Raw genomic sequence first — 25762 nt, forward strand, 5'->3', positions numbered from 1 at the left:
CTGGCCCAATGAATACTGTGAACCAAGAAGCCATCTGGGGTCTTCATTTCAGACCCCAAAAACAAAGGAGAGGCGAATAAGATGAGGAACTTCAGAGAGATCAGCATCTCCAGGCAAGCAAAGAAGGGAATGGGGAAGGAACGGTTTATTCACTAAACAATGGTGGATCATCTGCCATCATAGACCAGAATAAAAGGCAGAGCAACTAAAGACCTAAATGTTAAATTAAAAAAGAAAAATGCAGAATCACTTAGATAGTTTAAGTGACAACGTAACTGATTTACGTGGGGAAAGATTCTCAATGGGAAAAGGGAGGTTTTGGATGACATAGAATGGCACACTTTTGACCATATGCTGTAGGGCATAAGGGTTCATACAGACACTTACTGAAGTTTGCAATGGTACATTTCTTCGTTTGATTATTCGATTTACCTCTGTCCCCCCAATAAGGCTATAAGTTACATGAGGGCAGGGATGCCACCATTGGATTCCCATACTTAGCAAAGTCTCTGACATATATTGGACTATTAACTATGTTTGTTGAGTGAATAAATAAGATCAACTGTGGACAACTTTAGGGCATTGGGCAGGAGTTTAAGACCCTTAAGGGGAAAGGAAAGCAGCCTATGCCAGTCTGAAGGAAGAAGCAGGATGTGAGCCTTCTCCATGAAGCAAGGAAACTCTAGAGGGCATCTCACTTATGACGTGAGAGCTAGAACATCTGGCCATCTGTGCGGGGAAGCAGCAAGGAAGCTCACCCTAAGCTCTGGGTTCCAGGTGAAATCCATTAACCCACAAGGGATACATCGACTTAAAATGAAGAGAGTCCTGGAGAACATAGGGCTTAAGTTTGCTCACCCCTTGAAGGCTTGAAATAGGATGAAATGGGGAAGCCTGGAAAAAAATATCAAGAGAGGATAGAAAGTTCCAAGGAGACGCTTTGGCTCCAACACAATTTTGCAAGGGCTGGCCCAGCGCAGCACATTAACCCAGCCCTCCAGGGAAGACCAGAAACATGTAAAGCCTTGCAGCACGTTCCCTTTACCGCACCTCCGGCTCCACGGACCTAATGAGGTTGCACTGCCTTGTGTTTTTCAGAATGCCGAAGCAAGTTACGACTTCAGCAGCAATGATCCCTATCCTTACCCTCGATACACAGACGACTGGTTTAACAGGTAAACTGGGCCTTGGGAGGTCTCTTTCACTTTAGACTCTGGGTTTTATTTTACTTTGTTTTGTTTCAGGCTTGGCTACCACCAGCAAAATAATCCTCATGCTTCATTAAATTATATTGTGATTTTTCTTCTTGGTGGCTACATTCTCTAAAGTGGAATTTTTAATATTACAATCTTCCACTAGAATAATCTTCTGTCTGATTTGTTCTGCTGAACTTGAAATTATTTATCACTTTAATCCATTAAAGAGAAAAGAAAATGGAAACAAGAAGTCCTCTCTCAACCCATTACAAGGTGATTTAAAACATGCTGATTTTGCTTTATGTGCTGAAACTATTGTACACAAGCTTTTTGCTCCATGGGTCTGTGTCTATGTGTTTTTGAAAAGCGTTCTGTATCTCTGAAGGTTTTCAAATACTTCAGAGGCAGAGGTTTGAAGTATTGCTTGGGATAAACATCCTACCATGTCAGACTACCCAAAGAGCCCATCCAAGAGTATAATTTTCCTTCAGCCTGTGTTTGCTACTAAACATAGAAATGTGATCTCTTTTTTTCTTCAGGTAAACATTTTGCTTAAATGGTTAATTGCATATAAGAGATATGAAGAAATAAAGATATGAGGCTTGCTTAATGAAATAATGCTGTAATTTTTAAACCTACTGTTTCTCTGTTACAGATGTCCTTGGGTGAAGTTCATAAAAAACATATGAACTTCAGTTAGTTGTATAAAAATATATGATGTGTAAAGCACTTTATTCAGTTTTTTTTTCCTCATAGCACTTTAAGTCGTAGATAACACAAAAGTTGTCATTTTCACTTTAGTGATAAGGAAACAGGCTCAGAAGGGTTGAAGGGCTTCCTTGGTCAAACAATTCAAATGCAAGTCAAAGCCAAGATCAGCCCCACGCTTCAACTTGTTTCCAAATCCATGTTTGTACTATTCTTTGCAAGTATCATTTGTATTATTTGATACAGGAAGCTTGATGACCAGAGTATGTTCGAGGGGAGAGCCTCAGTAAACAAGAAGTTTAGACTCTGTCTCTAAAATTAGTGAGTTGACCTGAGACCTCCCCCACCCCGCAATCTCATGAGGGGTTGACACAGGGTACACAGGTTCTAGGTACAAATGCAAAAAAGAAAAAAGAAAATTAACTTTTAACATTTTGCAAAGATCATTGCTGATATCAGATAGTACAATTCATTCTCTATCCACGTCACCTGCAACCTGAAAATGACAGGCAATGCTTGGAGGATGAGAATGTATAAAAAAGGTCTGAAAACTTTTGGCATGAAATATTTTACCTCTATGACTTCTAACCCTAGATCTTAGCATATCCTTAGCTAACAAACCATTTCAGACACAAGAATGTGAGGTTACTAAATGAATGCCGTTAAGCCAGGGTTTAGACAGAATTGGGAATGGCCATCTGGAGCACAGTGCTGAGAAGAGCCATGAGAGGGTCTGGCTTCAGCAGGACTGATTACCAACTGTCCGCATGAATATCAGAAAGTGCGATGGCGACACGTGTGCTGGCTACTTGCTGTCTTTCTGTAGCTAGAAGGTACTAAATTAGTCGTTGATTAATTGATGTAAGCACAAAAATACAACCAATGGAATGGTTTTCCCCCAATCTCATTTTCTGAGCCCCAACACAATCTCCCCTAGCCAAATCTTCCTGGGACATGTGCTGTAAAACTACTCCTTAAAAAAACTAAAAAAACTAGGGAAATGTCTTCCCTCTTAAATACTTCATTTGCAAACTTGCTCTCTAAAGTATAATTTTAAACCAACTAAAAACCTCCAATTAGGACTGATTAGTGCTTAGGGCAATAAAATTCGTCACTGTCAGTGGTAAGAATTCCCAAGTGTCCAATTACCCGAGACACAGTCATAGTGACTCAGGCGAGCATGATGCCCATGCCTTAGGGAGCCAGTGACTAATACAGAGTGTCCACTTTGACCAGTAAATGGGTTCTTCTCAATTATAAAGTTATTTTCAAAGATCCTCACCCACTATGGCTTGTTATTACAAAGACTGGATGATGCCGCCACTCAAATCATAACAACTTTCAACACATAACTACCATCGTAAATGATTATAGGAGGCAGGTGGGTGAAGCTCAAGTCCACAGCACTGGGGGAATCAGTTCAAAATGTCACTGTGGTCCTGGAGATGATTCCTGCTTGACTGAAGGAGAATTTAAATAAAACATCCCTTCCATGAGTGTAGGACATGTTTATTTAAAACCCCTCTGGGATAAATGATATTATGCCTGATATTTTCTTCAATATTACTTATGGCTTGAGGGAGGATGGAAGAGAATGACTAGAGTATAGAGGTGATTAAAATGGTTACGAATTAGTCATGGTTAAAGCTCTGTGATGAGTACATGGGACTTTATTTTTGTATATCTTTGATTTTTTTCTAATAATAAGTGAATTTAACAAGCGTAGGGCATACAAAGAGGCAACAGCAGAACTGGGACTTCAGTTTGGTATCATGAAACTCTTCGTTTTGGTGTGCACGCTCCCAAGGAGCTTGCAGTGTCACATGAGAAGGCAACAAATGTCCACATTACTACAGTGTAAAAATGTAGCCCAGGCTAAAATAACAGAAGGAGAGCTAACACACATTGAGCAGTTACTGTATTTAAGGCACTGATCTGTGCTTTGTATGTATTCACTAGACTAATCCTCATGCTAACCCTCTAAAATAGGTATTATGGTTTTCCCCATTTTGGAAACTAAGGCACAGAGAGGTTAAGTAACTTGTGCAAGGACACAAAGCTAATAAGAAGTGGAGGCAGGACTAAATGCCAGTGGGTCATTGGTCTAGGATTTTACTGAAGGCAATAGGTAGAGTTGGGAATAGGGAACAAATCTATCCCTACTAGGGCAAGGATACAATCTGGTCAAAGATGGGCTGGTGGGGAGGTGCAGGATATGTTCAAGAGGTGGTCTGGATAACTGCCATGGGATTTGGAGGCTGGTGCAGAAATCAGGATTCTAAGAAGGATCCACAAGTGCAGTGGGGAATAAAAGGGTTGGACAAGTTGCTAGGAGAAAGAAAGAAAATTCGTGGTTGGGTCAGAAACTGGGCCAGGGGCATAGATGAGGCTTATTCTCTCATTACACTCAAGATACACTGCTACTCTCAGAAGCCCCAATAGCGTGGAGCCTGGCACTTGCTCTTGGCTGGCACAGGACCCAGCATAAGCCTTTCACCAACTGTGCAGACACCAAGTCATCCCACAGGTTCTTCAGGTGTTTTCTGGGCATAGGCACCAAATCTGATGCCCCATCTCTGTTCAGCAGACTTGGAGCTCTTGAGAAATGTGGGGCCAGAACTCCGCATTTAGGGCTGACATGCTGGCCAGCAATGGGCTTGTTGATGGGCTTGTTGCTATTAACTATTCCAGCCACAAAAGCTAGTTACAACGCAGGAGCAGTTGTTTCACAGGAAAAGGCAGTGTCTGTCCAGCACAATATTCTCACTCCTGTGAAAGTTGCAAATAAAATGCACTAGAAGGGACACTCAAACAAGTAAAATGTTCCCCTTGGTTGAGAGTCTGAGTTCAACAGCAATGCATCTCTCCTAGGTTTTCCTGACACTTTAAACCATCATCTCATATCCTCTGCACCTACTCATTGTTTTCTTTTATTAAACTCCAAGCCAAGGATGCTTTAGGAAAACAAACTTCATACATATGCAGTACTGCTTTTAGGGAATGTGTATATTAGAATAGCTTGTCTTGTGCTTGATCTGCTTTTATTGGATTGCTCCTGTTTAAGCAGAGCAAGTGTGTTTATTCTACTGTGAACCATTTAATAATTACATGCAGTATCTGAGCTCCAGGGATGTACTTGAAACACGGCTAAGAAATTTTCAAAAAGAATATAATTTTTTCCTAGCTTGCAAGGAGCAAAATACATTTGACCAAAAATAATAATAATAACTCAAATTGCAAAAAGGTAGAAAATAATATACATTTAATAAGCATTAGTAATGTGCCGAACAGTTATAATTGACTTGCTGGGAGGTATCAGGATTTAGCGTCACATTTTTTTCCTTGCTGGCACTCAAAAAGTATTGACTGAGTGCCTGATGGATGAGTGGCATACCTTTTCAACATGCCAAGGTGCTGAGTGGCCTTGACGTCTGTCCATTTTCAAGCTGCCTACTGCTCTCAAGGTCTGCAGCCCACATTTTGTCAATAATCTTGCAGCCCTGCTCGGTTTTGGGTCAATGTTTGGTGATGCATTGCAGACCTGTATTCCATTACTGTGCTGTTGTCCATAAAAATCCCTCTTGCATAGCATTTCTTTGACAGGCATTCACCACTGAAATGTCATCCCTGCCATTGCCGATATTTATGAAGCATCAGAGGACGCAGCATACGCTATCTGTTAAGCCCTAAACAGTGAGAGATTCTGGGTTAGATGCAATTCTTGGCTGCAAAAAGTTTACTGTAAATTCAGCCAGAAAGAAGACATTTATTACTCAAGCAACCAAAATGCAGGGATGGAAGATGGATAAATGGAGGCTGAAGAACATTTATCTCTTTGTGAGCCAATGTGATTGATAGAATTAGTTAAACGTTCAAATAAGAAAGATTTTCTGTGGTTAACTTTTATTTTCTTATTCAAAGCCATATTTCATTCTGAAGAACCCTACGCAACAGGCCACAAACAGAGTGTGAGAAAAATGGCCCTCTCTGATTGGCTATTTTCACACTGATGTAAACCAATACCTTACCCTGCTGACACTTAACGGTTTTGAAGTAGATAAACATCTTTCCTGTATGTCTTTATAAACGAATTCTGAAACCACCTCCTGGATAATAAAATGCAAACTGCTTTCAAAGACATCAACTAAGTACGTTTTATATGAGCTTCGAGACTACCTCATAAGTCGATATTAGCTCAAAGGTTACTGCTTTTAACCAACGCTTTCTACATCCAAACCAAAACACAGTGAAATCCAACAGAGTTTAATTTTTTTTATTTCTAGTCCCCTACTTGGATTAGAAAAGTATTTAGTATTTAAATTTTCCCTTCAGCTAAAAGGAGCAGATGTAATATAGACTTAGCAGTTATGGAGAAAATTATAAAGATTGTGAAAGAAAGACCTATATTTGGGTATAATTACTTCTACCTTGTAAGCTAGTGTACATGCCGTATAGGGATTTTATAGTCCTCAGGTGGCAATAACTCTTTTCTTTAGAGAGAAAAATATAGCGCATTATGTAGGCAAATGTAACATTACATTAATTGCTTGGTAGGGAATGAGTGATCCCTGAATCTGTTCCCTTATCTATGAACTGGGACTAAAGCTCCCCACCTTGAAGGCTTGTACTGGGGATTGGAGACAGCTACAGAGTGCTTGGTACAGAGCATGGTGCATGGTGAGCACTCCCTAACCAACAGCCAATAGAGTTGTGAAATTCAGTAAAGAGATTTCTACAGGAGCTTAGTCAAAGATTATTCAACTGCAAAGAAAAGTAGGAGAATTGATGCTACAGGAGTAAATGGATGGTTCAGCCATTAACCCATCTTTCTCAGACATCTGCTTTCTCATGTAAGCTTGTGACAGAAACTGGGCAACAGTCAGCTCAAGGTTAAACTTTCTGTCAAGATTCTAGTGCCTGCGTTTCTGCACAACTGATTGAAAAAAGAGTTATAGCCAAAGATACCTTGTATGCACGACACAAGGTTGATCTATTAGGAAACTTGAAATGTCTAGCATCTGGCCTCAGAAAGATGAGGAGCCTGATCACTTCTCCAGAAAGCAATGGGTGCCTGCCAGCAGACTTGGGGACTTCGTCAGAAGCAGCTTTGCTTATTCTCACCTATCCCCTATTCTAACCCATTCTGTCTGACCTATTCATTTCTCATCTGTTCTATCAAGTAGGTTCTTGAAACCCTAAAGTCTTACCCTGTAGAGCTCATTGAACATTAGCCAGCAAACGTGGTTGATGCCAAACTAGCCAGGAAGTCTCTGCATTTTAGTGCTAATATGTCTAACACTGGAGCTTCTTTCTCCAAAGCCACGGCTGAAAAGACTGCAGCTAGCCACCATGGGTCTTCTGTTGTCTAAGAATCTGTAGATGTAGGTAGACTGGAGACCAGAAGACAAAGACAGCCACTATGTGCATGAACGTGACAAAGTTACACACTGGCTTGCTGACTGATCTGTCTTATCTCCTCATCTCTGAATGCAGATTCCTGAAACACTGCCGTAGAAGCTGGCTGTCAGAAACAGAACTAAGGAGCTAGTGGAAACAGCAATAGGACCAGTAGCCAGGAAAGCAGCCAGGAAAGGAAGAGAGATTAAAACAATAAAGAGGAAAAAAATCTCCACATCAAAATTATCCTAAAATCCAAAATTCCAAAATATCTGGAAAAAAAACACCTAAAAAATGAAAAATGAGGATATCAGTTTATACCATATGAAATTGATTCTATGAAGCAGTTTTGAAAAAGACTTATTTATAAGGTATTTATAGCTTGTTCAGGGTGATAAATGCATGAGTAACATCTATTTTAAAGAAAAGTAAATGAGGGGGAAAACATACGCAAAAACAAAAGCATGGACATGAAAAGAATGAATTGCAGCTGAAAAATACAGCCTGTGGAATAAAATCTCAATAAATGTGATAAAATATAGCCTGGATACAGCTGATGAGATAATTATCAAATTGAAGATTACAGTCTGTTTATAAAAAACTAAAGCAAATGTGATTCTTCATGGTGAAGCTTTGATAGCATTCTCTAAGTCTGGGATCAAGATGTGGGCTCTCTCTACCATCTCTTTAATTCAAAATTATGCTACCTTTCATAGCCAATCAAATAGTTATAAATTTAAGAAGAAAATTATGAAATTTACAAAAGACATAAAGGAGTCCTAAATTAATAGAGTGGCATACTAAGTTCATGGATAAGAAGATGGAGCAATATAAAGACATGTCAAATTAATCTATTGATTCATTGCAATTTCGATTAAAGTTTCAATAGATTTTTCAGTAGAACTAGATGAAATTATTTTAAAATTGATATGGAGAAACAAGTGGCCAAAATAGAAGAAAACAAATAAGGAGGAGGGAAAAGAGGAAGAGAATGAAGATAAAGAAGAATAAGATGAAGTAGAAGTTCAGCAACAGAACAACAGCAAGATGGGGAAGCTTTGCCAACTGGATACCAAAAACATTACATAACGATAATAATATGAGATCGTACGGCTAGCACAGAGAGAGACAAAAAAGATCAAGAAACAGAATAGAGAGTGCAAAAACAGATGCCACATAAAAGGAAGCCGAGTATATGATTCATATAGCAATTAAAATGATGAGGAAAGGATGAAGTGAATGTATTCAATAAGCGGGATAATGATGCACATGGGAGAACAGGCATCCATTCCACATATTGAGTATAAATAAAAAATTAAAGACCTAAATGGATATAAATCTTTTAGGAAAAAATAAAGAAAAACATCTTTGTGATCACGACATAGGGATGGATTTCTTTCTTTTTTTCCCCAATTGATTTAGAAGTTTATTTTGCCAGTTAGGGATTATGACCCATGACACAGAATGAGGAGGTCCTGAGAACAGGTGCCCAAGGTGGTTGAGTTAGAGCTTGATTTTATATGTTTTAGGGAGACATAGGACATTAATCAGTACACTGAAGTAGACATTGGGTGGTCTGGAAAGGCAGGACGTCTTGAAGCAGGGGCTTCCAGATTATAGGTAGATTCAAAGATTTTCTGATTGGCAATTGGTTGAAAGAGTTATTATCCAAAGACCTGGAGTAAATAGAAAGGTGTGTCTGGATTAAGATAACAGTTTCTGGAGACCAGGATTCTTTTCGTGTGGATGAAATCTCATAAGTGGCCACTCTTAGAGGCATTAGATGACAGCTGTTTCCTGTTCTGACCTTTAAAAGGTGCTAGACTCTCAGCTACTCTCTTCAGGATCAGAAAAATATCTGGAAAGGGCAGGGGCTCTCTACAGAATGTAAATTAGGGATGGATTTCTTAAGCTGCTAAACCACATGGAAAAGGAAATTATTGATAAAGCTGGCTACATTAAAATTAAACACTTTTATTCAAAAAAGTCACAGTAAATAAATTTGGAAGACAAGCCGCAGACTAGAAAACATGTGCAGAAAATTTTATGGAAAACAGGCTTAATATCAAAAATTTGTGACGAACAACTATAAATAAATAAATAATACCTTAATAGAAGAAATGGGCCAAGGTTATTAACAGGCAATTTGCAGAAAAGAAAATGTAAGCCAAATAACCTACGTGAAGATTACTTTGCTAGTGATGAGGAAATCCAAAATGAAACAATAACATCTCATTTCACACCAAATGGTCTACTAAAAATGGTAACATTCGACAATGATAAGTGTTGAAAAGGATTGAGCAACAGGACTGCTCATACCTTGAAGGCAGTACATAGCCATGTAACCTGTTTTAAGTTCTATAAGAAAACCCCAGAGAAACTCTTCCTTATGTGTACATAGAAATAATAAACAAGAATGTTTCTTTTCAAATTATTTGTAATAGCAAGCAAATTGCACAATCTAAATACCTACCATTAGAAGCATAAATAAATAAATTGCAACATACTTATAAAGGGACTACTACACAGCACTAAAAATGGATGAACCAGAATTCACGAGTTAACTTCAGAAATTGTAGTGAATAAATCCAATTTTACATCAATTATATACTAGGAAATTTTTATGTAGAGTTTGAAAACATGCAAATCGTGGCATATATGTTTATGCATACCTGATTATAAAGTCATAAAAACATTCTGAACAGCAAACTTACTACAGTCATTACCTCTGAGGAAGCAAGGAGAGGAAGGAATGGCATCAGAGAGGGTCTCAATTGTATCTATAAAGATTTATGTTGTTTCTTGTTTGTTTGTTTGTTTGTTTGCTTGTTTGTTTTTGAGACAATCTCATTCTATCACCCAGGCTGGAGTACAGTGTCACAATCTTGGCACACAGCAACCTTCTGCCCTCAGGTTCAAGCAAATCTCATGCCTCAGCCTCCTGAGTCACTAGGATTACAGGCATGTGCCTCCATGCTCAGCTATTTTTTTGTGTATTTCTAGTAGAGACACACAGTTTCACCATGTTGGCCAGGCTGGTCTCAAACTCCTGATCTCAAGTGATCTGCCTGCCTTGGCCTCCCAAAGTGCTGGGATTATGGGAGTGAGCCATCACACCTGGCCTATAAAGACTTATGTTTTTCAAAAATAATCCAAACTGTGAAAAATGTGTGGCTTTGACAGACTTGGATGGTGGCTATATGAGATTCATTGTATTGTTCACTGAAAGTGTCTATATTTTTTAAATATTTCATAATTTCACATTTTTAAATAGTAAACCTGAGCCAAAATTGAAACTCCAAAGTGTTAGACAGGTCCACTCACCATTAAAAGACCCACTTCTCTATGCCAGCTTCAAAGTGTGTATTAAATAAACAAATGCCAAAAGTCCATCATGCACCCTGAACACACCTAATGAGAAGGCAGGGAAATTCTATACAACTAAACAAGACAGCCGTTTTTTTCTGTTCATCAAGGACTGCTTGGTACTGATCCTTGTCACCCAACATCTCTCTTTGTGGTATCCTTCAAATTAGTTTATTTCACTTATTACTATAATTTCTCCTTCCAAACAGGTTATCAAGTAGTATCTAATAAAATTACAGGAATAATCAATAGGAATAAAATTTAAATGTGCTAGTTCCGGTTATCCTAGTAGCTGTAACAAATAAATCTTGGCCCTTGGCCCTAAAAGCTTAGTGGCTTAGTGGCTTAGCACAAAAAAAAAAAGTTTATTTCTCACTCACCCAGCAGTCCATCTCTGTGTTCTGGTGGAAGAGCTCCAAGTAGTAATTCAGGGATGCAGACTCCTTTCATCTTTGGCATAGGTTTCCAATGTTGCTGGGCTTCTTTGCATCAAACTATGTGAGGGGAAAGAGCCTGAATGATTGCCCAATGGTGGTGTATATGGGCCAGGCTTACAAATAGCTTTTACCCATCTGCTCACATATTTGCCGTAACTCAGTCACATGGTCACATATAAGTGCAAGGAAAGATGGGAGCCTTACTGCAGCCTGGGAGAAAAGAGAATTAGTGGTGACTATTTAGCATTTTCTGCCACCAACAAAAGCCATGTTGCAAACTGAGAGACAATGTTGTACCAGAATACTTGGGTGAATGTTGATATGGTTTGGCTCTGTGTCCCCACCTAAATCTGACCTTGAATTGTAATCACCATAATCCCCACATGTCAAGGGCGGGACCAGGTGGAGATAATTGAAGCATGGGGGGCAGTTTCCCTCATGCTGTTCTCATGATAATGAGTGAGTCTCACAAGATGTGATGATTTCATAAGTGTCTGGCATTTCCCCTGTTTGCACTCATTTTCTCCTTCCTGCCGTCTTGTGAAGAGGTGCCTTTCACCATGATTGTAATTTTCCTAAGGCTTTCCCAGAAATGCTGAATGTCAGTCAATTAAACCTCTTTCCTGTGTAAATTACCCAGTCTCTGGTATTTCTTCATAGCAGTGTGAAAACGGACTAATAGAAGTATTAGCAAATGACTGAACTAAGAAACCAGCAATAGCAAATTTAATTACCTGGTTACTTTTTTAGTCATGGTTCTCCAGAGAATACAACCAGTAGGATGTGTATACATATAAAAGGAGGTTCATTATAAGGAATTGGCTCTCCTAAGTCTGGAGACTGGCAAGTCCAAAATCTGCAGGGTAAGCCACCAGGCTGGAGACCCTGAGAGCCAATGGTCATCTCGAGTCTGAAGTTAGCCTGCTATAGAACAGGAAGAGCCAATGTTACAAAGGCAGTCTTCCAGAGAATTCTCTCTTCTCAGAGGAGGCCAGATACTTTTGTCTGTTTAAATCTTCAACTGATTGGATAAGGCCCACACACATTATGGAGGGCAAACTGTTCTATCTAATGTCCATAAATTGAAACATGAATCTCATCCAAAACACCCTTGTAGAATCACCAAGAATAATGTCTGATCAAATATCTGGATACCTCGTGGCCCAGTCATATTGACAAGTGAAATTAACCATCACAATTTCAATCTGCAGGTTTCTGATAGGATTACATGATAGTTAAAGATCATGGTTAAGAGCAGGGCTTTGGAAGCAGCAGACCTGAGTTTGAATTCTTGTTCTGTCTCCTATTTGAGAAGTGACTTCACATCTATCTAAGCCTCAGTTTTCTCATCTTTAAAATGGGGATAGTAATAGGCTGTTGTGAGGATTTAATAAAATAATGCATGTAACACTCTCAGCACAGGGCCCATCCCATAGTAGGTGTTGGTAAAAGAGAGTTGTTTTATTCACATTGCTGGGTATATCTGACACTATACCTTGAGTGTGCAATACATATAGAAATACATGCTTTTGACTGGAAAAGCTAAGCGAGATTGTCGAATCACTCTGGTGAAAAAGCCAGCAGTGTGGATGGAAAGGGCATGCCTGTTCTGTCTCAGGAAATCCACAGGGTTGGGCACAGGGCCTCAGGTTTTCATTTGGACACCCCAGCAGCCCCTCAATACAGGCTGTTCACAAAAGCCCCAGTATAGTCCCCATGATAGTCCAGGTGTGAGCCCTGACTCCCCACACATGAGCCATGGTGTCCCTCTAGCCTTGTTCATTCATTGTATCAGTAATCTACTGCCATGATAATGCTGCATAACAAATTATTCCAGAATTCGGTAGCTTGAAACAATAAGCATTGATCATTGTTCCCAAGTACATAGGTTGTTTGACAGTTCTATTGATCTAGACCAGGCTAGGCTTGCCTTGGCTGAGCTCACCCTTGTGTCCCTGGTTGGCTGGCATGTTGCTGGGGGTCACTGGTTTAAGATGACCTCATTCACATGTCAATGGATGGCTGTTGGCTGGGGTGTCAGGCGTGACAGATGATGCGTCTTTCATCATCCAATAGGCTAGCCCGGGCTTGCTCACATGGTGCCCATACAGGGCAGCAAGAGAAAGCAGAAAAGCCACAAGATCTCCTGAGGTTCAAGTTCATCACTTCCACCACATTCTTTCAGTCAAAGTAAATTACAAGCCCAGTCCAGATTCTGAAGCCCAGGGTTGTGAGAAGGCTTGGTGTTAGCAACAATAGTAAGAAACCTCAATTTATGGCTAATTGTTAATTAGTGTCGCCTAATTTAGCAACAAAATGTTTCTTCCCATATGTTCCTCTGGAGAGCCCATGGCATTCCTCTCCCACTCTTAAGAGCCAAAATTAAGGATACAGAAGACTGATTTCGTATCTTTATTTTGTTCAAGCTGGTTCACATGCACTTGTCCTCCAGCCTTTGGTGAACTGTTTTCGGACAGGAACAGGTTAATCACCTTCAGGGAGGGTTGTGGGATGGTCGTGGGATGGTCCATTAATTCAGCATTAGTCCCAGATTTGGCTAGCCACTTTCTCACTGTGCATTCTGGGCAAGCATTTTGGGAGATCTTGTCAGGGTCAATTATTAAATAATAACGAAATTAGTGCTGAGTTGAATTAGATATGGAATTGTCTTTTAGTTAAAAATTTATCTGTTTAGCATGTACCAAACAGCAACCAAGCAAGCCAACTTTAATCAGAGTCCATTAAAGTTTTATTTTAAAATATATGTGTGCATATAAAGCATATGTATACCGTTTATATGTGATATGTAGTTGACATAGGTATATTTTTAAGTGTATAATATTTGAAGATATATAATGTAAGAGTATCTATTACATACACAAATATAAGTGGGCTATAAATATATAAGTAGATATAAGTACAAATATATGATTAAATACATTTATTTAAAGTATATATGAATCTATATAAATTATGCATATATTTTATTATATACTATGTGTAAGCTTCCAGGCCATTTCTGCAGCATTTTACTTAGACTTTAGAGTAAAGGTAGTCATGAAAGACTTTCCCATCAAGTTAAACCATTACTAAGCACTTCAGTCTCCAATGTGCTTGGCAGAAAAACTGAAAGGCAAGTAGATAATGGTTTGCTCAGCACTGTAAGTTTCCACAGAGCTTCAACACAGGGCCGACCTCTGCAGTGACACTGAGTTTACATATCTGGGTACATGATACGTGGATTTCATTCTTGCTCTAAAGAGAGTTTTGAGGCATGAGATATGTAGCCTTTATGGAGGCAGGATTTATTTGACTCATAGAGAGAAAGTGTGTGTGTGTGTGTGTGTGTGTGTGTGTGTGCGCGCGCGCGCACGTGCTTTCAATTCTTGGGTGTGATTTTTTTTAAAGGGCAGGTGCAATAGCTTTGCTTGCCTCAAGAGGAGGACCCAAACAGTGCACTGGTTGACACTGCAGAAAGAGAAAATTCCTAGGGATATGTAGCCGATGAGCCCTGCCCACATTTCCTGATTGTATGCCACAGTTTGAACAGTGAGTGGAAAGACCTGTGCATTCCATAGGTCATACTCACACTGTCCCAGCAGACCTGGGAGTGTGATCCATTTGATTCAGTAACTGTTCTACCCACCATTAAAATGGACTTTTCTGGTCGAGTGCAATGACTCACAGCTGTAATCCCAGCAATTTGGGAGGCTTAGGTGGGAGTCACTTGAGCCCAGGAGTTTGAGGCCAGCCTGGGCAACATGGGGAAACCCCCATCTCTCTAAAAACTTAGCCAGGCATGGCACACACATCTGTGGTCCCAGCCACTCGAGAGGCTGAGGCAGGAGAAACACCTGAGCCTGGCAAGTCAAAGCTACAGTGAGCCAAGATTGCACACTGCACTCCAGCCTGGGTGACTAAGGAGACCCTGTCTCAAAAAAATAAACAAATAAATAAACAAATAAAATGGACTTTTCATGGTTGGATCTGGTAGTTCCAAATGATTTGTAGCATCAGAATCTTTTGCCTCTTGAATGCTGTTTGGGTCTGAAAACACAGCATTCTGAGGATTCAGTTTATACTTGTTTCAGTTCGCTATTGCAGCTTAACAAACCACCCCACAATGGGGTGCTTTACAGAAAACTAAAAGGTACATAATGATTTGCTCAGCACTTTATAAGTTTCACATAGCTTTAACACTAGGGCGGACCTCTTCAGTGCCACAGGTTTTACTTGTACATGATATGGAGATTCATTCTTGTTCCAAAGAGAATTTTGAGCTCATGAGAGATGTAGCCAAATTCTTTTCATGGCATATCTAATGTGTCTTTACATTCTTTCAAAGCCATGGGACCCGATGCGCAGGAGAAGTTTCTGCTGCCGCCAACAACAATATCTGTGGGGTCGGAGTAGCGTACAACTCCAAGGTCGCAGGTAAGCCGTCCCTGCCAAATAGTAGGCCCCTAGAAGGCATCACACTGATCTCAAGGCTGATGGTGGCCCAGCAAAAAATCCCACTGGTGCAGGAAAGCTGGGATCCACAGATTTACCACAAGTGAAAAAAATGTGTTTCTTATAACCAGCACAGTAATAATATCCATACAGTTTTAAATTTTTAATTTAAGCATAATATATGTTCAGAAAAGTGAAAAGATCTTATGTACACATCTCAATGACTTTTCCCAAACTGGTCATACCCATTGTAGTGATCAGGAAACCAAACATGATCAGCACCCCAAAGCCCTTAACGTTCCCTTCCAGTTACTACCCAAACACCCAAGAATAACCATGATCTTGTTTCCTAAAGGCGAAAATATTGGTTATTACCAGTTTCTGAACTTTATATAAATGGAATTGTCAGTCACTATTCTTCTGTGTCAGTGCCAACAACATTTTGATGACACTCAAATATAGACTAGAGAGCACAAAGTGGGGTGTACAAATCATTTGTAAACATATTCAGAGCTCTTCAAAATGTTTTGCACAATGGTACTCATCTTTAAAAAAATAAATTCCACCTCAAAGCTTTTCCTTACATTTCATTGGATAGAATATGTAACAATCTCCTCTTTATGGAGCCTTTAGAAATGAGAGTGGCAAATTACTGAAAATTTAGAAACCAACATCACTCCCCCATCAGAAAAAAAAAAAAGAGAGAACGAGAGAGAAAGACAGCGACTGAGAGATGTATAAGCTTTCAACGAGATGTCTGAGAATAGAGTGGCTCCAGTCTTGTTCCAAGTTTTGCATCAGATTGGTTCTTAATTTATTCAGGTTGAGTCACCCAACCAAACTTGTTTTTCTTTTTTCTTTTCTTTTTTTTTTTTTTTTTTTTTTTTTACAACTGTCTTGATATTTTATTTTCCTGGCAATTTAATAGAAGCATAAACCTACTTTTTGCTGACATTTGCATTTCCATGAAACTAAATAAAGCAAAAGTAACCTGTACAGACCCACTATTAACCTCTTTCAACACTGCTTGCTAAGAGGCTTGCCTGAACTGGGTGCTGAATTTCACAAAAGAACCCATCTGGCTGTTTCTGAAATGTAAATAGAGGAGGCTTTTCCCCTGGGTTTCAGTTCTCCTTACTTTAATGCTGGCATGAAAATGTCAGGAGCCATTATGAGCTCCAGGGAAAGAATACCACTCGGTTAATATTTTATAAGACAGGCTCAGACCTGGGATGGTATCTAAGTGAGGCGGGTTCTCTACTCACAGGACAGAAGTGGTAGCAACTGAAAAATTCAAACCCGAAGGAAAAAAGTAAAATGACCACCTGCAAAAGTTAAGAGTTAGGGGGAGCTCATAGCTTTCGGGAGGTTCCTGGGAGCTTCTTTTACCATGTGTTTCTCTTCCGTTTTTTCCTCCTCTCTTATTACTTGCACTCTGAAAACATCGGAGCACTAAGTGCTCATCAAATGTACCTAATTCTCCTGCTCCTTTAGTTTGCACTCCCTAAAAGCAAAATCAGAGACAAGGATTCCCGTCGAGCAGTTAATGTGGGAGGTGGTCGCCGGAGGTCGGAAGCCGGAAGCCGGAGTGAGGGAGTGGGGGAGGAAGACCGGAAAGGAATGGAGGCCAATGAAGTTAGTGTCATGGACAACAGGGGCCCTGTCCTGCAGGTGATTCTCTCAGGGAGTGTGGAGAACACCCCTCAGAACTGACCCTGCTAAAGTGAGGAGGCTGTGGGATATTCAGCCAACTCCTATCATTCATTTTTTAGGGGGTGGCTGCGGGCCTGTCCAGCCTTCCCAGCTCGCTTGGACTGAGTGGAGCTCCTTGGCCAGAGGATGCCCCCAGACAAAAAGCCAGGGAGCAGGCCAGAGGACCCAGGCAGGTGCAGCAGCCTCTGCGTTGCCTGCTGAATGCAGCCTGACACCTGAAAGACATGACTGGGCTTCTGTGAAACTAGGGCATCCCAGCAATGCTTTGAGGTTCCAGAAACCAAGAACAGCCACCCAAAGATTTTGAGCAAGGGAGAGACCCCTTTCTTTCTTTCCCCACTCCCTTAGCCCCAGCTTGGCTCCCCTTTACCACGTACGCTGGTTCTAACTGCAAAGGTTGCGAGGCTCCAGTCCCAAGCCTGTGCTTTAGGACACCCAGTGTCCTCTGGCTCCCTGGGGAGACAACGTGAATTCTTGAGGTAGCACTGGAGAGTTACTCATGGATTGTAAAAACAGCAGAGTTGATCTTACAAATTTAAGGAAAACATTTTATTCATCCTGGCTGGCAATTCCAAAAGTTGGCTGATTTTTAATTATTTGCTAAAAATGAGCCAAACCCTCCAGAGAATCTTTCCATTCTGGAGCTTTCTGGGCTCAGGAGGTCTAAAGCGCCACCTTGTGGCCAACTTGGATCGTTGCTTGTCTCAAAGTCGAGGTGTTCATTGCAGGTTACCGGGGAGCCCCTTCGATGACTGAGGTCCTTGCCTAGCACCCTTACACACTGTCTCCAGAAAAAGCCCAAAGTTAAAATGCAATTGAATCTTAGTCCAGGAATTTTAAAAAGAAGAGTGTAAATGAGATTGTAAATTGAGTCCTCTGAACAGAAAAGAGAATTGAGCCATCTCTTCATCTGCCTGTCTTCTGTTCATAAATTTTGCTCATTTTCCAACAAGCCTTCGGTCTTTTTCTTGTTGATTTGTAGGCATTCTTGGTGCATCCCAGAGGTTAGTCCCAACCCATTTTAATCAGTGCAAAGATCTTCTACTTCACTTCTCTTCACATCTGTCTTCGTTTCAAACTCTGTGACTTGTAGACCCACACATACGGGATGTCCCCAGAGTCATCCTGCCATCTTCAAGCTTTAATAGCCAACGTTATTTGAAAGTTTATATACATTTCCTTTTTCACTTTAGTTGTATAAATTTTGAAGAAAAATATTTACATTATTTTTTTATTTTGAAAATGCCTTTATTTGAGTAATCCTCTTTCGAAAAAGGACCCCATTCTTTTCTTCTTTCCTTTTTCATTTAAACTTTTTAAGTAAATGACATCTTCAATCCAAAAGACTGAGTCAAAAAATTAAAACTAAATGTGTTATTTAAAAGCCTCAAAACCAAACAAATGTACCACAAACATAATGACCTTCCAAATTTTGGTTCTTGCAAATTCATCAGATGTATATTTCTGAAAATCTTAAAGCTTGAGACTGCATCTAGGAGTCATAACACTGTCTCCTGCCTTCAGGCCTTTTGTATGGTCCATAGTTGCTGTGAGCACCTTCCCGTTGCAGGAGATGGAAGCTGGCAGACTGGGCCCCTGCCCCACACAGCTCACAGTCGAGGAGGAGACAAAGACAGGGAGCAAATTAGAAACATCAGATAACAACTCATGCAAGAGGACAGAGAGTAACGGGAGCTCAGGGACAGGAGGTGACTGGGGGTGGGTTTCTGCAGAGACTCTCAGAGCAGCCCCAAGATGGGACCAGGCCAGGTGGATTTGGTCTTACTCACCTTCCTTTTTAAACCAAAGCATACAGATTTACACGCAGGGCTTCAGGATGAGATTGCCTTTGATTGGAGATTTTGAAACCTATTTTAAAACCACACTGTTGACCTTGTGAAAATGCCCTGACGTTTCTCTACAGCTATGAATTGCTTTCACATATTATTATCGTTATTATTATTATTGGCCAATGAATCTCATAACACTGCAAATAAATTTATATTTTAACTGAGCTTTTCAATAAACAAGTAAAAGATCACTGTATGTACAATGACAAACAGTTTTCAGAACCTAAAACCTGGATGAGCGTCAGCTTCCTCCTTAGCCTCCAGAGCTAACATTGTGAAACAGGAGCAGAAGCAGAGGGGATGCATCTCGAATCCACTGAGCCATGCAGCCCCCAGGACACCAGAGCTAGCCACAGTGCCTGCTGCACAGGTACTCATGGAAGGCTCTAAATGAATGGATGGGACCACAGAGTCACCTCTACTCATTAATGTGCTGTGCAGACCTGCCCCGGTAGCAGATAGAAATGCTTGATATGTGCCTGTGTCTGTCCATGCTGATCAAATACACACATCAGCATTTTTAGGGATGTGAAGACACTGACTCATAGCTCCTTTAATTTCTTGATTTCTCTCTCTCTCTCTCTCCCCTCCTTCTCTCCTCCTTCCTCCTCTCCTCCTCTTTCCCCTTCCTCCTTCTCTCCCTCTTCTCTCTCTTTCCCTCTCCTCTCCCTCTCTCTCTGCCTTCTCTCTCTCCCACTCTCTCCTTTCCCTCTCCCTTTCTCTCTGACTGTTCTCCCTCTGCCTCTCTCTCCCTCTGTCTACTCTCTCCCTCCCCGTCTCCTCTCCCACTCCCTCTCTCTCCCTCTGTCTACTCTCTGTCTCTGCCCCACATTGCCCTGTAGCTCCAGGGGCAGAGGAGAGGCCCCCTCTAAAAACCGTTGGGTCACCCTGAGCCTCTGTCTTGGCTGCTAATGGTGCAGTTGCTTGCAAAATTAATACTGTATCTCATTCAATTAATGCATGCCTCATTCCTCTTGAGCTTAACAAGATTAAAAGAATGTCGGGCGCCTGGCCCCGAATATGAATGAGAGCCTTGCTCTCAGTCTGTGGCCACCCCATAATGTTAAAACAGTCAGAAGATTAATGCACACTCGCTCTGAAGTTCTTGTGCAGCACAAGGGGAGCCCATGAGGGTGATAAGAGCTGCAAAGAGGAAGAGGGTTCAAGGCACAGCTGGAAGTGCCAACCACCAGCCCTGGCACAATCCAGGGCTCCCATTGGTTGGTTTGTGGGGTAGCAGAAGGCTGCTTTGGCCAGGGTTGAATTTCTCTCACCTTCCAGTTGAGGTGGACCATTGGGTCCCGGTCATCTGGCCACTAGACAAGTTCAAGAGCATCTGAGCGAGTGAATGCCTCTCTCTGTTTATTTCCCACCCACAGAATGGACATGACTTTGCACAAAAAGAAGCTCCATTGATCAGTTTATTCTGTGGCTTTATTGGCGTCCTGCATTAAATAAACTTTTCCAATAAAAAAAGTATAGGTGGACCAAAAGCAAAATATAGAGTCTTAAATTTCCTATCTCCTTAAAAAATGAACCATCAGGTTTAACATCTGGAAAGACTAGGCTTATTCTAGATAAGATTCCTCCAGGAGAAAGACTGTTAACTGATAACTGGATGTTTGTTGGCAAAAATGATGGTTTGACTTATGGGTTAATGATAGAAGATGGATGAGCAGAGCTTGTTATTCATTCTTCTGGACCTGTTATTTCTGTTGGGAAGAAAATCAACTAATAAGGCAATAATGCCAGATATTTATTCCCCAAATATTTGTAGAGCTTAAAATAAACACCAAGCATCATGTTGATCCTCAAGGACACGGAAATGAACGAAATAGACACTTGCCCTCTACTCAAAGACCATGCCATCTAGTGGTGTATGAAACACTCAGATAAACAGTTGTGATCTAAGGTTAAAGGTGCATTGAGGTCAATTGCAGTCCGAGCACAACAGGAGGACTATGAAGAGGAAGGTGAGAGCCTCGAGTCCCCTGAGGTCTGAAAGTAGCAGACCCTCAGCAAAAAAAGCAATTGCATGTCCATTTCGGGTGTCTGGCAAGAACCTGGATGACTTTTACTTTTATTGATGTGCTTGCCATGTCAGAGAGTGAGGTTTGCGAAATAGTGTCCTTGAGGCATAATATCCTTTGGCCATGGGGGACAAGGAAGGAGTTTTGGGGTCCAGGTTTTGACTGTGCATGGCCCAACCCCTTCATTCCATAATCGTGGTGGGTGGAAAGACTTAGGTCAGCTTCACTAGCACTCTAAGCTCCTTGCCACGTAATCCTGAGCCCACTGACCCGTCCAGATGACAAAGTCTGTAGAGAGGAACGTGGCCCTGTCAGAGAAGTTTTGAGGGTAGAGATGGAGAAACAGCATGCCCCTCCCAATGGTGGCTACTGACCTCCCCCTGGAGAGGCCTTTTGTGGATGGCCAGAGCCGGGGTGGAGATCTAGGAGCACCGCCGCTGTGGAGGCAGTGCAGGCACCTTCACCCTGTGCTCCCTGGGTCAGGTTTATGTGCCCCTCACTATTCTAGGCTGCAGGACTCTGCTCCTTCCCAACATCCAGCAATAAATCACTCCCACAACGTATCAGAGAGGAACACAAACTCTACAGCAATGCTGTAGGGAAGAAAGGAGAAGGGGGCGTCTGACACAGAATTACAATTTAGAACAGCGGTCTCAGCCTTTCTCTCCAAAGTCCCTCTCAGCTACAGTGCAACTGGGAGCTCCTCCTTCCTGACCCCACCCGCTCCTGTACTGCCCCTGCGCCTCTCTCTGCCCCCTGCTCTCTGCCCCCTACCTGCTGGAATTTCTCCTCAAATATCAAATATCGATTGCCTCCAGCATCTATCATATGCAGTAGCTTTCTTTCTCCCCTAAAACTTGGCTGCAGCTGACACCCAGTTATCTGAGGCCGGACTCCTATTTAGAAACAGGTTTATCAAAGAATCTCTTCAGCAAAGGTGGTCCCTCCCATTAGGAATTCTGGCAAGGTTTGCTAGGGGAATAAATTGTCTTTAAATCACTACAGCAGCAAAGACGTGGGTGGGATGCAGAAAGGAGCCAGCAGGACTGTCTCCACCTCCTTCTTGATGCCTGGACTTTACGGTGTCCCCAGTGCACCTGAGGTCTCCCACCCTTCCAACCACATCCAGAGCCCGAGCCCTCCTCCATCTTCTTGTCTCCTGCAACTGGGGAACCCAAACCTGGTGTCCTCTGCTCAACATGTCCACAGGCATCCGCATGCTGGACCAGCCTTTCATGACGGACATCATCGAGGCCTCCTCCATCAGCCATATGCCACAGCTGATCGACATATACAGTGCCAGCTGGGGCCCCACAGACAACGGCAAGACAGTGGATGGGCCGAGGGAGCTCACACTGCAGGCCATGGCCGATGGCGTGAACAAGGTAAGCGGGTCGGCCCCCTGGGCCCCGGCCATTCACAAGGCGGGACAAAGCGGGTGGAGTGGTGAAGGCAACTGGGTGAACCACGGGGCCAGGAGATCAAAGGCGGAGCTGTCACCCTGTGTGCAAGTCCAGATCCTGCAGAAATCAGACAGCACAGGGGCTTAGCCATGCGGGAGGCTGACCGTGGGGAGGCCTGTGAAGGATAAGGAGAGAGGGCAGAAGAGCCTCAGTCATGATGCCCTCCTGGCTCCTTCGAATGACAGTGGGAGGAAGGGGGCCGGGAAGGGAGGGTCTCAGACAGCAGTCCACCCGCCAAAGCTGCCCATCACAGGCAGAAAGGGGCCTGCACTGGCACCCCCACCCCCTGCTTAGTCGTTGGCTGGAAGCAGTACACAGGACATGAGGTCTCGGCGCACATGGGGTGGTAGATCCAGGGGGCAGCAGCCAGGACTGTGAAGGCGACGCTCGATGGTCGCGGGGCAGGAGGTCTGAGCATGCGTTCTCACAGCCGCTGCTCTGGAATTAGCCCCGGCTTGGGCAGAGCCGCTGCTCTGGGATTAGCCCTGGCTTGGATGAGAAGGAAGCAGGGCAGAGCCTCCAAAGGGATGATGCAGGTCAGTGCTGCATAGGGAGGGGAAGGGAGCCCTTCTCTGAGATACTGGGGCTGGAGCCACCCCAGAGCAGACACAAACCCAGGCTCAGGGACCAGAGGATTTCCGGGCTCCAGCCTATCAGCAAGTGACTTAACCTGGCCTGTAAAATGATGATAATGTGGGGTCATGGAGTCATTGTGATGTGTAAATGAGATAAATATGCAAGTGCTTGGCACTGAGAAGTGCCTGTAAAGGGTCAGCATTTGTCCCAGTCTCAACTGTCACTTGAGCAACCATCCCAAAACTTCATTGCAGAGAACACAACTCCTGCCGGCCCAGTGGCTCACGCCTGTAATCCCAGCACTTTGGGAGGCTGAGGCGGGCGGATCACCTGAGGTCAGGAGTCAAGACCAGCCTGGCCAACATGGCGAAACCCTGTCTCTCCTAAATATACAAAAAATTAGCCAGGCATGGTAACAGAGGCCTGTAATCCCAGCTACTCGGGAGGCTGAGGCAGGAGAATCGCTTGAACCCAGGAGGCAGAGCTTGCAGTGAGTCGAGATCACGCCACTGCACTCCAGCCTGGGCAAAAAGAGAGAAACTTCATCCCAAAAAAAAGCAAAAAGAACACAACTCCTTTACCACACCTGGGATGCTGTGGGTCAGGAATTTGGACCAGGCATATTGGGGATAGCTCATCTGTGCTCCATGATTCCTGGGGCCTCAGCCGATGTACTTGTTACTTTAGCATCCATTACCAAACTGTTGTGACTTCAGCTGTTCCGATGCACCCATCTACTTGCCACACGTGGCACAGCTCCCACCCCTTGGCTTACGAAGTCTTCTCAGGCCTGTCCTCACTGTGAGGCCGACAGCGGTCCCCTCCCTGTGCTTCCAGAGGACTGTTTGTAATCAGCCTGGATGTGGGACTCACACAGCAAGGTCATCGCCATGTGTGGAGTAACAGTGACACTGGTGCTAAGTGAGGGAAATGACAGTGCATGAGATTTTGTGTGTGGGCTTTTGGATCTCCATTTTAGGAATTTTTTTTTTTAATTTGCTCCTTATATTTTGGTAAATTTCAGATAGGTGAAATGGCTATAGAAACTAGCACTATTATGAATAAATTATAAAATGCATCTGTTCCACATATACATTTAAATTATGTGTAGTCTGTTTATGGAAAAATGCATAAACTCATTACTTATACATGAATAACACTAAAATAAGTGAACATACAGAACACCGTGTGTTTAACACCGGCATAAAAAAGAGAATATTGGAGAAAATAAGAGTGGGCAATTGAAGGCTGCTTTTCCATACACTTCTTGAGGTCAGAAAACATGTGTTTTCCTGCCCAGACCATCCTCAGGAACTGGCTGGGGGCTTGAGAACATAGTGGATGAGCTGTTCCGTGGGCAGACATGGAATTAGTGCAGACACTAATGTTACAGTTGAGAGGCTGCAGGTCACATCGAAATCTATGACTACAGTGGATGCCATTGCTGCCCACCGAGATCCCCTTTACCAGGCAAGCGTGGGGGCCACCTCAGCCGCTGTGAGTGTTGGCTGCTGATGGCTCACAGCGGCCCCTCTCACAAAGCGTTGCCCTGAGAGATGGAATCTTCTCTCCCAGAAAGTTATGCCCCCCCACACCCAGGGCACAGCCCACAGCCAGTGACTAAGACAGGAGCCTGCTTGCCTCCAATAGGGAGGAGTCTTCAATGTAATTTATGCTCCAGAGCCACCTGTAGGCCAGGCCAAGACTAGGCTTTACCCAAGACTGCATAGCTTTGGGGTTCCTTCCCCTCTCTATCTTATTTCACTCCCTTGCTCACAGGTCGCTCCTGAGAGGCCTTCCTCAAGGAGTCTGGGGCAGCTGAATCTCTGTCTCAGGCTCTGCTTCTAGGGAACACCTCCCACAAACACTGCCCCAAAATTTACCTATTAGGTTTCCCTTTTTCCTCTGGCTGCCAGGAAGCTTAGAACTAAGTGTGTGCCTATTACCATTGGTTTTTTAGACTCGATTTTCTACCTTCTTTTTTTTTTAAGACAAGGTCTCACTGTGTCACCCAGGCTGGAGCTCAGTGGCCCAATCTCAGTTCACTGCAGCCTCAACCTCCTGGGCTCAAGGGATCCTCCTGCTTCAGCCTCTCAACTAGCTGGGACTACAGGTGCACAACACCATGCCCAGCTAATTTTTTGTAGATATGGGGTTTCACCATGTTGCCCAGGCTGGTTTCAAACTCCTGGACTCAAGAGATCCTCCCACCTCAGCCTCCCAAGGTGGGATTACAGGTGTGCACCACCACAGCCAGCCTCTTCTACCCCATTTTTCTCCATCTCTTCACCACTCGCAGCCTCCAAAATCATCCCTTAGCTTCTGTCCCTGTGGCCTGTGTTTGTATTCCTAGTGAGTCTAAGCCTCTGAACAGTAGGCAGTGTAAAATTTGTGAAAGAACTGATGAAATGAGCTTAGTCTGATTAGATTATATTTAGCCATGAGAAATCTTTGAATCCTTACTAAATTGTTGCTTGCTTACACACATTCCTCGTCTTACCAGACTGAAGCATCTCACTAGACAAAAACTGGCAAGTTCACATGTAACTTCCCCAGGGTCTCAGCCCTAAACAA

General features: G+C 42.7%; 1 protein-coding gene across 2 annotated transcripts in view; it reads left to right on the top strand.

Annotated features, from left to right (window-relative positions):
* Window positions 1-25762, top strand: part of PCSK2 (proprotein convertase subtilisin/kexin type 2) — a 255827-nt gene that overhangs the window by 192398 nt on the left and 37667 nt on the right. For both annotated transcript variants that reach the window (XM_002747466.5, XM_008995791.5), the window contains 3 exons: window positions 1099-1175; window positions 15450-15538; window positions 22359-22534. In XM_002747466.5, the coding sequence (XP_002747512.1) occupies window positions 1099-1175; window positions 15450-15538; window positions 22359-22534 (342 nt within the window). The remainder of the gene's footprint in view (window positions 1-1098; window positions 1176-15449; window positions 15539-22358; window positions 22535-25762) is intronic.

Source organism: Callithrix jacchus, chromosome 5 (assembly GCF_049354715.1).
Source record: "Callithrix jacchus isolate 240 chromosome 5, calJac240_pri, whole genome shotgun sequence".
Lineage (NCBI taxonomy): Eukaryota > Metazoa > Chordata > Mammalia > Primates > Cebidae > Callithrix > Callithrix jacchus.